This window comes from Henckelia pumila, chromosome 2 (assembly GCF_033568475.1).
Source record: "Henckelia pumila isolate YLH828 chromosome 2, ASM3356847v2, whole genome shotgun sequence".
Classification (NCBI taxonomy): domain Eukaryota; kingdom Viridiplantae; phylum Streptophyta; class Magnoliopsida; order Lamiales; family Gesneriaceae; genus Henckelia; species Henckelia pumila.
This window is the reverse complement of record NC_133121.1, coordinates 3,521,651-3,537,421: the sequence shown is the minus strand read 5'-3', so window position 1 is coordinate 3,537,421 and position 15,771 is coordinate 3,521,651. Positions and strand designations below refer to the sequence as shown.

The window sequence follows — 15,771 nt, the reverse complement described above, 5'->3', positions numbered from 1 at the left end:
AAAATAGTATTTTTTATGCCAAAAATTTTATATTTAATTGTAAATATGAATAAGATTAATATGTTGTTAACAGATTCTGTTTTTGTTTTTCTCTGTTCTCGAAACATATTTCGTCTACTCTACATTTACTCATTTCTGCACTTATTTTTTCTTTATATCCTCCAGAGTACTGTATTTTAAATTGTTACAAAGTACATATATTATTATAATATATTTTGACACGGAATATAAGCTATTTAAAAGTTGATTTGAAATAATCCAATCACTTATTGGTTTGATGTCTACAACGAATATTTAGTTTCACTTGAAAAAAGTAACATTTATTTCATATTATCAAGACAATTTCCCAATTATTTTTCTAAAACTCTCCAAATAAAATAAAACCTCGCAATTTTCTTTCCTTTTTCTTTTTTTTTTTAACACCTTTTTTGAATTTTCGTTTTCTATTATTTTAATTCGGGAAAAAAAAGAGTCAAAACAGCAATTTCAAGTGTCTTTTCAATTGTTTTTCCTTGAACTAAAAAATATATATGTATCAAAATGTCATCTTAAATCAAAATTATGTTCGATTATATAAACGTGGCCTCTACATTTGATTTTATTTTTTGTACTTGCGTGATTCATGCATTTTGTAACGTTTTTTTAATAATTGCTTAAATCTTATCTATTTCTATATTTTTTTAATTCAATCATATCTTTATATTAGGAAAAAATAATTAATTTTAAAAATAAAAAATATCATTTATTTCAACTGTATAAACATTCGACACCTACACTATCGAGTACTCTAAATAGTTGTTTTAGTATGTAAAATAATGATTTGACAGACCATTAAACCTTATAATTAGTATTTATTTTTAATAATATGATAAGATTCCATTATATTGTTAATTTTTTAAAAAATATATGAGAATAGAAGACAATGGTTCTCTGACTTTCAGAAAGCAAGCACCCTTTGTTTCTTCTCAGGATTGGAATCTGTAAATCAATGGCCCTTGTTCTTCCCCCAATTCAAATTCCATATTAGTGTGCTGCATTTCTACGTGTTACTGTTTCGCCTTTTCTAGGGTTTCTTTTGGTCTCCATTATCTCGATCTTTCTTCGCAACTCTCTCTGTCTGCCGCTCGATGTTGATTGGAATTCTGAGGTAAATGTTCGATGTTTGTTCTCGAGGGTGATCTCCTATCGGTATGTCGTCTTGATTTCTGCAGTGTGTTGTTTTTACCCTCTGTTAATTCATTATGAAAACGTTTGTATTTATGCCTGCTTGAAGCTCTGTGATCTAAGCAGGGTTTGCCCTTCTTAATTGTTCGATTGCTTAAATTTTTCAAGTTCCATTTCGTGCTTATTTAGTTATTTTTATTCCTTTCAACTATTTACCTGAAAATTTTGGTGCCATGTTGGTATGTGTCACAGGGCTTTTTTTTCTCTTTAAAGCTCCAATTTTTGGCCGTATTCTGTCGTATATCTAGGGTTTTTGGCATCTTTGTCGTAAACTAGAATTAGAGCCGTTGAGGCTTGGAGGCATGATCGCATGAACCAGTTAAAAGCTAGAAAATGGCTAATTGGGCTTTTTTGTTGTTCTGTTTTTCACTAGGATTTTGGTCGGGCCATTAACAAAGAACTGACAGAACTCATTGCATTTCGAAACTTGCGCTGAGTATTGGTCACTTTTCCACCTGGAGAATTACATAATTGGATTTGATAGATATTTCTGCTGAATAATGGACGAAGGGGAGCTAAATTTTCCTAGCGACCAAATGTTATCATGCTTGGATATGACTCATGCTCCTAGCAGTTGTTCATTTGACATAGAGGAGTTCCTTGATCGCACTCAGACCTGCAATGATGCCCTCGGTCGTACAGAGGCTTGCACTGATTCTCTGGGCCGTACACAGGCATGCACCCATGCCCATGCTTGCAATCCATCTGGACCTGATAAATCCCACACTCACACTTGTATTCATGTCCATACACAAATCATGCCGACCACCAGTGATGTTCAGGCTCCAAGCGACGACACTGCCGAGTCGATTGAGAAAAAGCCAAAAAAACGACCCTTGGGTAATCGTGAAGCTGTACGCAAGTATCGTGAGAAGAAAAAGGCTAGGGCTGCAATATTGGAAGATGAAGTTGTTAAGTTGAGGGCTCTGAACCAGCAGTTAATGAAGAGACTGCAGGGTCAAGCTTTATTAGAGGCTGAGATTGCTAGGCTGAAGTGCTTGCTTGTTGACATTAGGGGACGGATTGAGGGAGAAATTGGATCTTTTCCTTATCAGAAGCCAGCTAAGAATGGAGATGTTTATGAAAGCATTACTAACACTAGTGTTCCTAGCACATATATGATGAATCCATGTAATATGAGGAGCAGTGATCAACTTTATTGCCTCCACCCTGGATCTGAAGGCACTGCCTTGGACAATCAGGGCCTTAACGATTGTGGATTTGACAATCTCCAGTGTTTGGGGAATCAAAATTCTGGTCAGGAGCTTGCTAGGCGTGGACGTGGAAGTTGTTAGTGTGTTTATTGGCAGTACGTCTATCGGGAACAAGAGAGAATGTGAGTGCTTTGCTTCTGATTTTATTTTTTAGCTTACTGTTTGAAGGTTAATAGTGAAAGTTGTAACGGCTTTCATTTTGTGGCTACATGAGATCATGTGGGGTGCCATAACTTTGCTTGCCCTCTTATTTTCTGTGATGTGAGGTATAGATGATTTGTGATATTAGTTAAAAATGTTCGCCAAATGCTTTGCTTATCCTGTTGTCGTTCTAGCCTTCTAGGTTCATCTCTTAAAAGTGGATTTCCTTATATGAAACTCACTAATGAAATGGCTAAAGGTGTATCTGAGAGAAATTGGTTCTAGAATATTTCTTCTTCTTGTATTATCTTATTTATGCCTTTCATGTGCATTTGAGAGAAATCGATTCTAGAATGTGTGTATACACACGTGGGCAACTACACACACACACTCAGGGATTACTTAGATTATTACATGTGCGGAGAAATGTCAATACGCTCATACACAAATATATGGAAACTATGGAAAACAGAAGAACGTAGCAACTGTTGGTATACTTGCAATGATTTGTTCTTTGATTATAAATTTACCTTTATTTGATACACGGAATTAACCTAGCCGGAGATGATATGGGTTTCTAATTATAATTTTCACCTTTTGAATTTTGTCCTCTTGCTGCAAGCCTGCAATCTCAGCATTAGGTAATGAACCAGTCATGTTTTTCACAACCACGTCTTGTGTTCTGTGATTCTAATGTTTTCTTCACGCTTTTATCAGGAGAGGCTTGTGCAGCAACAGTTTGTTCAAGACAATGACGCAGACTCTATCAAAATATAATCTTTTTCGTATCAACAAGTATTGCTATTTCGATATCTAATCTTTTTGTCGATATTAGAGCTAGAATGTATGTAGTTATGAACCCCGTTAATTTATCGCCATCAGTTGTTCATTCCCACTGCATTGGAATAAAGACAAGTAGATGAATCATAATAGCAGAACTTGTGAAGAGGAGACCAAAATATTGGTTTTCTGTGAAGTTCTGTAAGATTTCTTTGAACCTTGTGAGATTATGGGTATTCTTGACTTCGGTTTCTTCTTGTTTTCCTCTTTGAAACGTTGCCCAGAATAGTTTGGTGACATATTTTCTCCAATTTTTATGTGTGTGTAGTGTGTACAGGAGAGTATTATTTGTACTCGAAATTTTGTTAAACGAAATTGATCCGTGGACCGTTTCATTAGAGTTTTTTGTGTAATATTTTTATGATTAAAAAATATTGTTACGTCAGCGACGTGGTATGTTTGGTTTATCTATGTAATAAATAGCTAATATTGATATTAAGGTGTACAAATAATTTTTAACTTCTCAACAACATTCAAATTGGGAACATGCAAGTGATCATGAGCTGTTAGCTTATTTAATTATATTTCTGTGAGATCACTTCAAAATAAAAATAAATTATGGCATAATTACAGATATTTTATAAGATTTATTCTAAACAACTTATAAATAAAGTCGAATCGATTTTATGCAAGATATATGCGTTTATAAGCTTTCCTTTTTTTTACTAGAAACTTGTAATCTTTTAAAAATCACACTAGGTGTTCTTAAATACAAGTTTTGTAAGCTAAAGAGGAAAAAATTCACTCTCCCATACAAAAAATGAGGGAGATGAAACAACAAAAAAATCATGATATGTGCTAGTGCAACTACATTCGCTGATCCACATATGTGTTTGAGGATTTTCACCAGTACTGGTGGTTGTATAAGTTCGTGAATGTCGTTCCAATGCAAGATTGTGTGTCTTTGTCTTCTCTCTCTCTTTTTTTTTTGAACTATAAATAAATACAATTTTATAAATTACAATTCACGTACGAAATATATTGGGTATGTCCAGACAAATAGACAGTAAAACACATGTAAAATTGCTTATCAAACTATTGAGTAAACATCGTGAGTGTAAATCATGAGGGTCCTCCTCTCATGCCATAAGAATGTGAATGGTTCCACAACTAACAAACACAAAAACAAACTTAGAACTGTGACATACACCACTCCGTCGATCAGAGTTGTTGTGTCTTATCGATATTCATATTTCATCTATCAAATTATCAAAAGTTAAAAAGTGTATAAATTTTGGATGTTGATGTACCGAATCACATGTGATGCGTGTGTTTCGTAAACAAAATAGAGAATGTACTTGATCTTTTCTTTTTCAAAAATGGTAATTATCGATATTTGAAACTGGAAGAAGATGTGTTGAAAAGAAAAATATAGAATATGGAGTTGTAGTTAAATGATATTTTTTAAATTATTTTTAAAAAAGCCATCAACATGCCAAATTTTTTTTTCTATTGTGGGTATACTTTGTCAAACATTGATGATAATATATAAAAGTACTCTATACATTATATATACTTTTATTGTGGAGAAAGTTAATGATTATTGAGATTTAAAAATTTCCATAAGATTTTTTATATAATTTTTTTGTATTTTTAATAGATTTTGGAAAAATGTGATGTAATTCATATAAACTCGAATAAGATTAAGAAATGTTTATACTGATAAATTCACGATACTAGATTTTTTTTTACAATATTTAATAATAAAAAAATAAAAGTATATTTGGTTTTAAATAAAAACCATATCACTATTCTAAAAAAAAAAAACATATCACGACAGGATTTTTTATTTTTATTTTTTGAAAACTTATTTTTTTTAAATTTTTTTTTATCTACGCGTAACTTGGATAGGAATAGGACCATTTATTTATTGTTATATAATATCATAACAATCATATTTCCATAAGCGGTCCACCTAAAAAAGCTAAGATATTATTGGGTGTAATTTTTGTCCAAATCCCAACCTGAATTCTCGTCTACATAAAATTCTAACACAATTATATATAGATTCATAAATTATAGTACACTTGATGGTCAGCCGATAATTAATACAAGCCAAATGTAATTTGAACTAAAACCCAGCCTCAAACTTTTCCAAGCAATTCCTTGAACAATTTGAAAATTACAAATACATATTAAAATATATTTTAGTTTTGAAACGTAATCAAGTGATTTGACTTGATATCAAATTACAAGATCCATAAACAATGACTCGACCTCTAAGCCAGAAAAAAAGGGGGAAATATTAAAAGAAAACATTGGAATATTTAAATACGACACAACTAACTTAACATGTTCTTATTATATGATATAATATTCAGTTTTTTCAGAAGATTTACACTAAAGATGCATCTGATTCTTTAATATATATTTGAACAAATTAAAAATTAAACCAGACGCACATATTATATATATGACCAAAATTTGTGACAGCTTTGAACATATCAGCAAGAATGAAAAGGAAAACTCATCAAAATCCGGAAATGGGATTCGGTTTTTAATGTATTAATATCACGATTTCCCTGTGCATGAATAATTTGGTCACTAAGTATTACATAAATTGTTTGAAAAGATCAAAACACATGGATTATGTCTGAGTGAAAAAAGACTCGTGGGACCTAAGTAGATGCCCCTCACATGCAAACCCCTCCTACATGCTCTCCATACTGATATAATTACGATAATATCATTTTTATAAAATTATTTGATCGATCAATTTTATGAGACATATACTTTATTTGATCTTACATATGAAAAAGTAGTATTGTTAATTTATAAAAAAAATATATTATTTTTTTAGGGTAGATATGAGTTCGATAAACCCGTTTCACGAATATATATAGATTCATGAGATCGTCGCACATGAGTCTCATGAGACTCATGATAATAACAATAACGACAATAATAACAATGAATTGTCGTTGTGATCCAAAAATATATATATACACGAATATTATGTGATCGTTTCAATATTGATCATTTTTGTTAAAAGAATTTCTGAAATATCAAAATTATTGCACGGGGTCTTCAATTAACAACTCTCACGTGGTTTCCATTGGAACAATTCAAGAGTTGAAAGAGAACATGAACACAGTGAATTCGGGGATATTGAGTTTAGGCCAATTTCCCATTTAAATACGCATGATTGATCGTTTGTGGGCCATTTTGGTTGAAACAAAGTATTAATTTGTTGGATCCAAGTCCATTTGGAATTGTCTACGTTGTATTATTAGGTGCATGCCGTGGTACACTTTTGGCACATGATTTATTTAACATAATTTATTGTCGGTTCACATAATAATTAAAAGAAAGATGTGATATATACGTACAAAAAACTGAAGTCGTGTGCTTCAACAACATTTAGTCTGAAATGATACATTTTGATTTTTGAGAAAACGTTATTAAAATTAATCATGGATTATATTATAAATCATAAGTACACGATCATCAATTTTAGAGAATCGAAAAACGTAACTATTTCTAGACGGATTAAAATAATCAGTTTCGAATAGTCATGATTGATATATGAACTAAAAATGTCGATGAATTAAATTCATGGGATGGGACGATCAATTTCATTAAGTTTTTGATTGTTTAATAATTACTTTAAAGATATTACAAATCTTATATATATATATATATATATATATATATATATATATATATAAATGATATGGTGAGCAACCAACGTGAGCACTCATATGAGCACATGCTGATATATATATATATATAATATATATGTTTCTTGAACAAGTCAATAGTTTGAAGTATATAGATTAAGTTTCATTACGTACAGTGTGTGTACACATATACACTTCAACTCACCAATTAGGTTACCAGATCTTGTGTGTCATATTCAGCAATAAAAGTGAAGAATAGTCGATGAACTTATCCAAATATATTGTTGTTAAATTAAAAGGCATTAAATTATAAATTTAAATGTGAGAGATGTATTGGAAATAGCAGCCAATATGGATTCATTAATCTAGTGCATGTATCAGAATCAATCAATCTGTATATTATTGAAGGTAATGCATGCTTCAATTATTCGTGCTCATCCAATTATACAATAAAATTATTTTTTTTTAGAAATAACACATGACTAAATTGGTTAATCATGCATGCGCATCCCGCACTTGATCTATATTGTTAATAGAAAAACTTACATAATAATATTATTATTAATATTTAAAATAGCGTTTTTTTAAAAAAATTACATGAGGTTTGACTCTTCTCGTTATCACTCAAGATTGAACCAAAATCGTATCTAATATGAGTTGAGTGAGTTAATTGCCTCATGTTCATGTCTAATTGTAAAAAAAAAAAAAAAAAAAAAAAAAAAAAAAAAAGCTACAGGACAATTGCATATGTTATTGAAGCGAAAAAGGTTTTGCTAATTATTTTTTTTTTTGTAATGACAGATTTGTTTTTTGATAAATTAATCATGGTTTTGAACTCATAATTAAATTGGTTTTTAAAAAATTCTCTTTAATCAAAATAAATTAAAAAAGAAACATTCCACTATTAATATTTGGGAGCCAACTTCTTGATTTTGTTTCGAGCCCTAAAAATATCTAGTACGGCATTAGATCGAAGCAAATTTTCTCTTCTTTATTTGGTAGGCTAATATCATTTTTTATTTTTTTACCGTGGGAGGTTTATATCGTTACACTTTAAATGAGGTGTTAAAATATCAATACGTTAATATATATAATATTTTAATATAGAATATTTATTCCATAAATTTGAAGATGCAAATACGGTGCTCCACGTGGTATGGCTGCTTGTTTGCTCGAGAAAAAGGTATATATATTTATATAAAACTTGAAATTGAATAATTATTGAGGTGACTGTTTAATTATTCGTCAGTTTTGAGTCTTTGACCACTTAACGCATAAATTATACAAATTATTTAAGCCTCCAAGTTAAATGTCAAATAAAACATTAAAACTCTAATATTTTTTATAGTAAAAATGAAAATGATTAAAACTAGTATTATATGTTAGTATTCTTAATCGACATTTTTCTCGGGTAAGGGTGAAAACTGCATTTGCAAATTGATAGAATTTTTTTTAAAGTGATAAATAATTGTTTTCGAGTGACTATCTAATTTGGTTCTTATTACACGATCATCGGAATCATGCTAAATATAAATTAAATATCAAGTACATCGATTATATCACTAATTTTGTTATTATATCGTTGAATTTGTATCAATATGTGTCTTGGATTCATGAGATCATACATGGCAAATGGATTTTCTTGTATGAAAATTTTTCCTGATGTAATATTTGATGTATAAATATGAATGTACATATAACATCACTCATGATCGTCAAGTCAAAATGATTACCCTCAAATCAGACAAATCCCTCATTTACCTTACAATCACAAAATGGATTATCTTACTTGACAAAAACAAAAACCAAAATTACCATACTTCAATACTTCTAAAATTATCTTACCTAATTACTATAATTAATTAAAATTATTATTACCAAAATCCCCCTAATTGAAATACTTTAGCTACAAACAAATTATTTTTAAAAAATGAGCGTCTTTAAATACAAAAGAAAAGGCATAAAATCACGTTTACTTAACTTATTCTAATTATATTGTTTGTATCATCAACTAGTAAGAAAAATATTAGGACTTTAGTTGTGCATGCTGTAAATAAATATTCATTATTATTCCCAACTTATTCAAAAAATAGATAAATTTTCATTGGATGGCAAATGATAACATCCGTTCGGAAACGATTCTAGTGTTTGTAATCTCTAAAAATAAAGTGATTATAGAATTTTTTTAAATAAAATTTGTTAAGAATCTGATTTTCAATATTATGACTATTATTCGTGGAATTTTATTTATGCCAATAATTTCCATCAAATATCTTTCAAATTCGATCTATCGTCTAAATATAATATTCATATATATATACATACATATATATATATATATATATAATTTCCGACTTTCTAGATATATATATATTTTAAACAATATTAATAATACACAAGAACATTGATGATGGTTATCTTTGACCAATATAATATCACATAATATACAATGAATTAAACTTAAATAAAAGCCAATTATACGATAACCTTGTTTGACATTATGCATAATTGATTGATTGAGATTTTTTTAAAAAGAAAAAACTAGATTATACGTATGATGATGTGATATATGAAGAATATCGACATACAATTTAAACAAAAACATTCACGAAACTCTATAATCGTCGATGGAATGAAAACAAATTAGCAAGAGATCATGTAGTTAAAGAATTCAAGAAAAAAACGATAGGTTGAAAGATCATGTTTTGAAATTCGAAAAAAGGTATTTAACAAGATCAACTAAAAAAACATGGAGCTCTCTGATGTTTGTAATTCGACCAATAGAATGTCATTTAGTTTAGTTCGTTTTATTTATTCTTCTTCTAATTCACCATTTGTATGGATGAATGGTGAATTTTTTTATTGGTTGGTTAAACTTATAATTTATGATTATTGTTAATAAAGTTACGAGTTTACCGTAAAAAAAAATTGAGCTCGTTGAATAATTTTATGGTGGAAATTTATATTTCACATACCTGAAATATATGGTAGTGTGAGAACGAAAAATTTCCATAACAAAAAAATCACTCAACATCAACGCATTCAAAGGTGGTGATTATGGCAAGGAAATTTTAACAATGTGGGAGTGGTTGGAATCCTATTCTTTTGCCTTTTACAAATGAACCAAAAATTGACAAAGGTATTATTCCCTTTACCATTCTTTTAACCCTTTTTCCTCATTTATTTATTAAATTAAATAAATAAACATGAAAGAGTACGTGGAGTTCACTTTTGCAATACCAAGTGATAATTCCAAACATATCTTTCACTTTAATGTTAAAAAAATGCAAATGAATGTGTGTGTATCTATATATATTACTACATATATATATATATATGTGTGTGTGTGTGTGTGTTACGTAAAAAAATTAAACAGGGAAATATACTTTATGGAAATTTGAGTGTTCGAAAATTTGAATTCATCGTTTATGAAAAAGAATTTGATTAAAGCAATGTACCTACACTAAAAAAACCCCCAAGATATAATTTTTCATTATGGTGACTGCATCTTTGCAAAATCACAATATATATATATAAATGGCGAGTGATGTTATTTGTAATCTATTTTATATTATATTTTATAATAAATTTTATATATTACATAAAATTGAGAAATATAAATAATATTAATTTATAAAATTATATGTCAATCATATTATATTATATTTTATTCCCTAACCCCCTCACAACTTCACAAGTTGACGCACGCCACTAGGAATTAATTTCTCACTCCACCACTCGCTTCGAAATTTCTGCCCCGATTGTTTCGTCACAAAATTTGCATGTGTTACTTCACATCACAAGAGAATACATGTGTCGATGGTATCATATATTTTGATCTCATTCCTATCTATATTAGTAATATTACACAATATATTTTTTAATATAAAAAATAATAATTTTCACTCAAAGCAACATATATTATACAATATTTTTAATAACATAATTAATTAAAAAATGATATTTTTACTTTGAAAAATAATAGTTATTTGATATTAAAAGTAATATTTTAACACACAAAACGGTGGAGTTGGTGTGATAGATAATATTATAGCAATGAGATTCAATTAAGTAGAACATACTAATAATGAAAGAATCGGTGGAACCCACGCCACCCGATCACCTCCCCTCACTTTTCAGAGTCTTTAAATAAATCCAACTAGGATTACGCAAATTACCATCTAGAAATTAATGGCACCCCACTTTATTTTAATTTAAGGCGAAGCTTTTCCAAAACCAAGAAAAATCTTTGAACATAGGTTTTGCCAAACATAAAACTGTAGCACAGCACATTACACGGTGTAGATTAGGGAAAGGGTGGCTACCTATTTTGTCCATCTATCTCTATTTATTCCCCAAGAAAATATCACCAAGTTTCTTGTTTACAAATACAAATTACAACCCCACTTTGTTTGCTTCATCTTTCGGTGCATTTTGTGTTGGAAGGAATAAAGAAGTCCTGAGGAGAAGGGATTTTGAAAGCGTTTGTTTTGTTTCCGAATATTTATTTATTAATCAATTTCATCCATTTTTCCCAATGGCCATTCAAGCACAGCTGGTTTCGGATCAGAGTTTCGGGTTTCCTTTGGGGGCTCTTCATCATCATCATGATTCCGCCATGGAAACTGGCGGTGGATCATCATTCATTCATCACTCCTCCTCCTTTTTAATCCCTCAACACAACCAATTGATGCACTTTCAGAATCCCAATCCCGTGAAAGATCATCATGAGCAATCTGTTTTGTTTTCTCAGTTTCTTTCTTCCCAGATTGACAACCAGAGAATGGAAATCGATCGATTCATCGCTTTACAGGTGAATTCATATATATATGATAAAATTGACCATTATAATTACTCAATTTGATTTTCTTGTATATATATATATTAATATGAATATCGATCCCAACAGAACGAGAGATTGAGGCAGGGTCTGCAAGAGCAAAGAAAGAGGCAAATATCGACAATGATGAAGAAATACGAATCAAAGATCCAATCTTTACTGAAACACAAGGACCAAGAGATCTTCAAGGCAAGAAACAGAAGAATGGAGCTGGAAAACATCCTGCAAAGAATGGAGATAGAAAACCAGACATGGCAAACGGCAGCCAAGGAGAAGGAAGCCATGGCCGCTTCATTGAACAGCAAAATCCAACGACTGAAAGAGACTGCGTGCCTATCGATGAATGCAGCGGAAGACGCAGAGTCGTCGTGCTTCCGAAGCGAAGATCAAAATGAGCTGGAACAAAACACGAGGAAGATGATCTGCAGATGCTGCGCCTCTCGAAAAGCGTGTGTCATCATTTTGCCTTGCAGGCATCTCTGTTCATGCAAAGATTGTGACCCATTTCTTGATTCCTGCCCCGTCTGTAAAACTGTGAAAAAAGCCACCTTAGAGGCCTTCACTCTATGAACAACTTTTGATTTTTGAACCCATCAATTTTTTTTTTGTCTTTTGGCCAATTTCTTCATCAAATGATGTAATATTGTATGAACAGAAACAGTTCCTTCTGATGACTCTGTCATGTTTCTTTCGTATTACACAACTTTTAAAACAGTAAAAAAAAAAAGTAAACAATATATATATTCAGAGATTTTTCCATAAAAGTGGGAAGAAAACGACGGGGAGAACTGCTTCCCTTTTTTTTTTCTTTTTTTTTTTTTATTTTTTTTATTTTTTTTATTACCTTAGTGGGATTTTTGTTTTTACCTTAAGGTAGATTGATTTGATTATTCGTGTCAGATGATTTTTTTTTTAAAACCGGGGACGTGTATTGTTACATTGTATGTGGCTGAAATATGATGTAATAATGAATGTTACGAGTTTCTATGCTGTAATAACTCATTCGGCCACAGAATTCAATGATCCATGTTTTTTGGGGTTTAATATAATTTTATTTTAAATAAAATTATATTAAATATCAAAAAACACGGGCCCTTGGACTCATGTGCCAGCATAAACAAAGCTCGAAGTGGCGGATTTGTGCCAGATTGGTGGATGTTTCACGCTTTATTTGGTCCATTCACCGGCTTTATTTACTCCCGCAAGTTTTTTCACAATTGCCAAAAAAAAAATTAAAATTGTAAAGTTTGACCAATTCTTTTCACCATCATTTATAATATTGGTGCTTCAAAAACGTTTCATATACATATTGCGGGTAAAATATTTTATAAGATGTATTTTTTATTCTATTGAAATAGTTTTTTTTTTTTTTTTTGGTGGAATGATCTTTACCAATATGTACTTGGTGGTTTGATTTTGTGACACTAGTTCAATTGTATAAACACAAAAACTCTTTATATACAATGCACGAGGTCACCTATCAATTTTGATGGATTTATTCACGATCTGACATCATGAAGTATAAAAAAAAAATATCATTTTTTTGTTGTAAATATGAATTTGGTTTAAAAAAACCTTATCATTTCTCATTGACTAATAGAAAAACACAAAACTTATTTTATTAAATTTATAATAACTATCATATCTCATCAACTTTTCAAAATCCATAACACATTATTCGAATTTCGAACAATCATTACAAACTATAACAAAATTATCACATATGTTTTCAATATAAGTGTTCATAGTTTTACATAAATTAACTAAACTTAAAAAAAATAAAATTCTACAGCGATTGAAGACGATGTTAATTGTAATCCATTACAAAATAAAAGATTTAAAAAAGTTGATTAGCGCTAGGGTTGTTTTGTTTGGAACTTGGGGTATTGGTTTGATTCCATTTTTGTCAAACTTACGCCAAACCAAAAGTACATAGGTTTTATTACATAGCAAAACAAACACATATGAGCGTGGGGCTGTTACACCGGTTAACTTCCTAAGGTCGATTTTCTATTCGAACAAATTCGTGAAAAAAAATATTGTTTTTTATGTTAAAAATAATTTTATTATATTTTAAAGATAATTTAAATTACAGTACTTTCTATCGGATATTAAAAAATATATATATAGTTAAGTCTTTTATGAAACGGATCAAAACCACTCATATTATGAGTGACCTAATTAAAAAATCCTTCTTACAAATTTATCCGCGAGTACCGTCTCAAAAGAGTTTTTGTGATATAAATATAAATATATTCACAAATATCAAATCAATAAAATTAGAAGGTTTATTTCAAAACAAAAAATTTGGGGTAAATAATTGTCACAGAAATATAATATAAGTTCCTGTCAAATTGGCCTAACTCGTAAATAGAGGCTGCTTCAGTATTTCAGGTTGGATCGATTAACTTCAGGGATTTTTTTTTTTTTTAAAAATATTAATTGGAGAAGAAATTTGTTATAATTTCCAACCCAATTAACATCAGTTCTTTGACACTTCTAAATGAATCGACCACTTTTTACGGGTTACATGTCTTTATGATAGATAATAATTAAAAAAAAATTCCATATTATGAATTAGAGACGTTAAAACGAGTCAATAAGACTTTAACTCACTTTGAGTTAGAGATAGACAATCCGACACGACATTTTTTTAAAAAAAATCTAACAAAATCCATATTTTATAATCCATTATATTCAGCGAAATATTTCAAAAAGTAATATAATTAGTACGAAAAAAATAAGGCGCATAAAGTAAATATAGTGCATAAACTTTTTAAGGGTTTAAAAAATTCAGCCTAAGACGCAGGCAACGATATAGAGGAAACTTGAAAAATAATAATCTATACTATTAATTAATGAAGAGAGACGAATAATAACTAAATTTTGGTGAGAATTTTTTTAAATATGTCAATAATATCCTTAATTAGTTTTTTTTTTGTTTTCCAAATTTTTATTTACTTTTTTTACAAATATTTTTATTTTATAATTTAATTACAAATATTTATAAAACAAAAATAAAGTATAAAACAAAATTATAATTGTTGCGTGCTCCGAGATGCTAGTAATAATAATACTACACGTACAACGAAATTTGTACAATAATTTTTTACACTATGCAAAATTCAACACAAAAATTTATTTATCAAATCTCGTCATACATTGAAATCAAAATCTCACGAGATAATTAGACTTGTCAAATTGGGCAGGGTCCGTCGGGCCGACTCGCGGCCATGGAAATGGGTTGGGTTGGCCAAATCTCAGCCCGTTTGGAGGCGGGCCAAACGGGCTGAGCCCGCGCGGGCCGCGGGTTAGGGGCAGGCTGGTCTGCCGCAGGTCTGGCTGGCCCGCCATTTTTTTTTTCAAAATTGTATTTTTTAGTGTTTTTTTATATATATTTTTTTAGTTTTATTGAACTTATTTTGAATGAATTTTGATGATAATAAACTATGTAGTATTTTTTAAATTTTTTCATATTTTATTTTACTAATTAATTTTATATATTATTAATTTTTCATGGTAATACTTTTTGATATTGATTAAACTATTTGATTAAATTTTATTTTTTATTTTCTTAACATTTCAAGTGTTTTTATAATTTTTTTAATTAAAAAATTAACATTATTTTATAAAAAAAATTAATAAAAAATTAGGCGAACCGACCCGCCCAACCCGCGGCCCAAGGCGGGTTGGGTTGTGTTGAGCATTTGGAGGCCCGCCCCGCCTAAAGGCGGGTTGAGGCGGGTTGCGGGCCGGCCCGTCCCGCCGGCCCGTTTTGACATGTATAGAGATAATGACAAAATATCACGACATAATTGTTCTAAATATTGTTGTACGATATATATATATATAGAAATTTTCAGCTGCGCAACCAATGATGCCCAACTCGTCT

The 15,771-nt window shown here is 30.1% G+C and overlaps 2 protein-coding genes across 3 annotated transcripts; both read left to right on the top strand.

The window, feature by feature from the left end:
- The first annotated feature begins 913 nt into the window (after window positions 1-913).
- On the top strand, window positions 914-3,754 carry LOC140882146 (basic leucine zipper 19-like). Of its 2 annotated transcripts, none has more exons than XM_073287942.1 (3): window positions 914-1,147; window positions 1,598-2,560; window positions 3,297-3,754. In XM_073287942.1, the coding sequence occupies exon 2, from the start codon at window positions 1,725-1,727 to the stop codon at window positions 2,517-2,519; it is 795 nt and encodes a 264-aa protein (XP_073144043.1). In that variant the 5' UTR covers window positions 914-1,147; window positions 1,598-1,724; the 3' UTR covers window positions 2,520-2,560; window positions 3,297-3,754. The 2 variants fall into 2 exon arrangements, with proteins under 2 accessions (XP_073144043.1, XP_073144042.1); XM_073287941.1 differs by having other exon boundaries at window positions 914-1,188.
- A 7,483-nt stretch (window positions 3,755-11,237) lies between these two features.
- LOC140884306 (probable BOI-related E3 ubiquitin-protein ligase 3) lies at window positions 11,238-12,553 on the top strand. The gene is made up of 2 exons (XM_073291024.1): window positions 11,238-11,852; window positions 11,949-12,553. The coding sequence occupies exons 1-2, from the start codon at window positions 11,577-11,579 to the stop codon at window positions 12,447-12,449; spliced, it is 777 nt and encodes a 258-aa protein (XP_073147125.1). The 5' UTR covers window positions 11,238-11,576; the 3' UTR covers window positions 12,450-12,553.
- The last annotated feature ends 3,218 nt before the right edge of the window (window positions 12,554-15,771 follow it).

Bases quoted from the DNA above. Each gene is read 5' to 3' on its own strand.
- LOC140884306 (XM_073291024.1), top strand. From the start codon at position 11,577: ATGGCCATTCAAGCACAGCTGGTTTCGGATCAGAGTTTCGGGTTTCCT. The intron at 11,853-11,948 runs GTGAATTCATAT...CGATCCCAACAG, and splicing joins ATCGATTCATCGCTTTACAG to AACGAGAGATTGAGGCAGGG.
- LOC140882146 (XM_073287942.1), top strand. From the start codon at position 1,725: ATGGACGAAGGGGAGCTAAATTTTCCTAGCGACCAAATGTTATCATGC.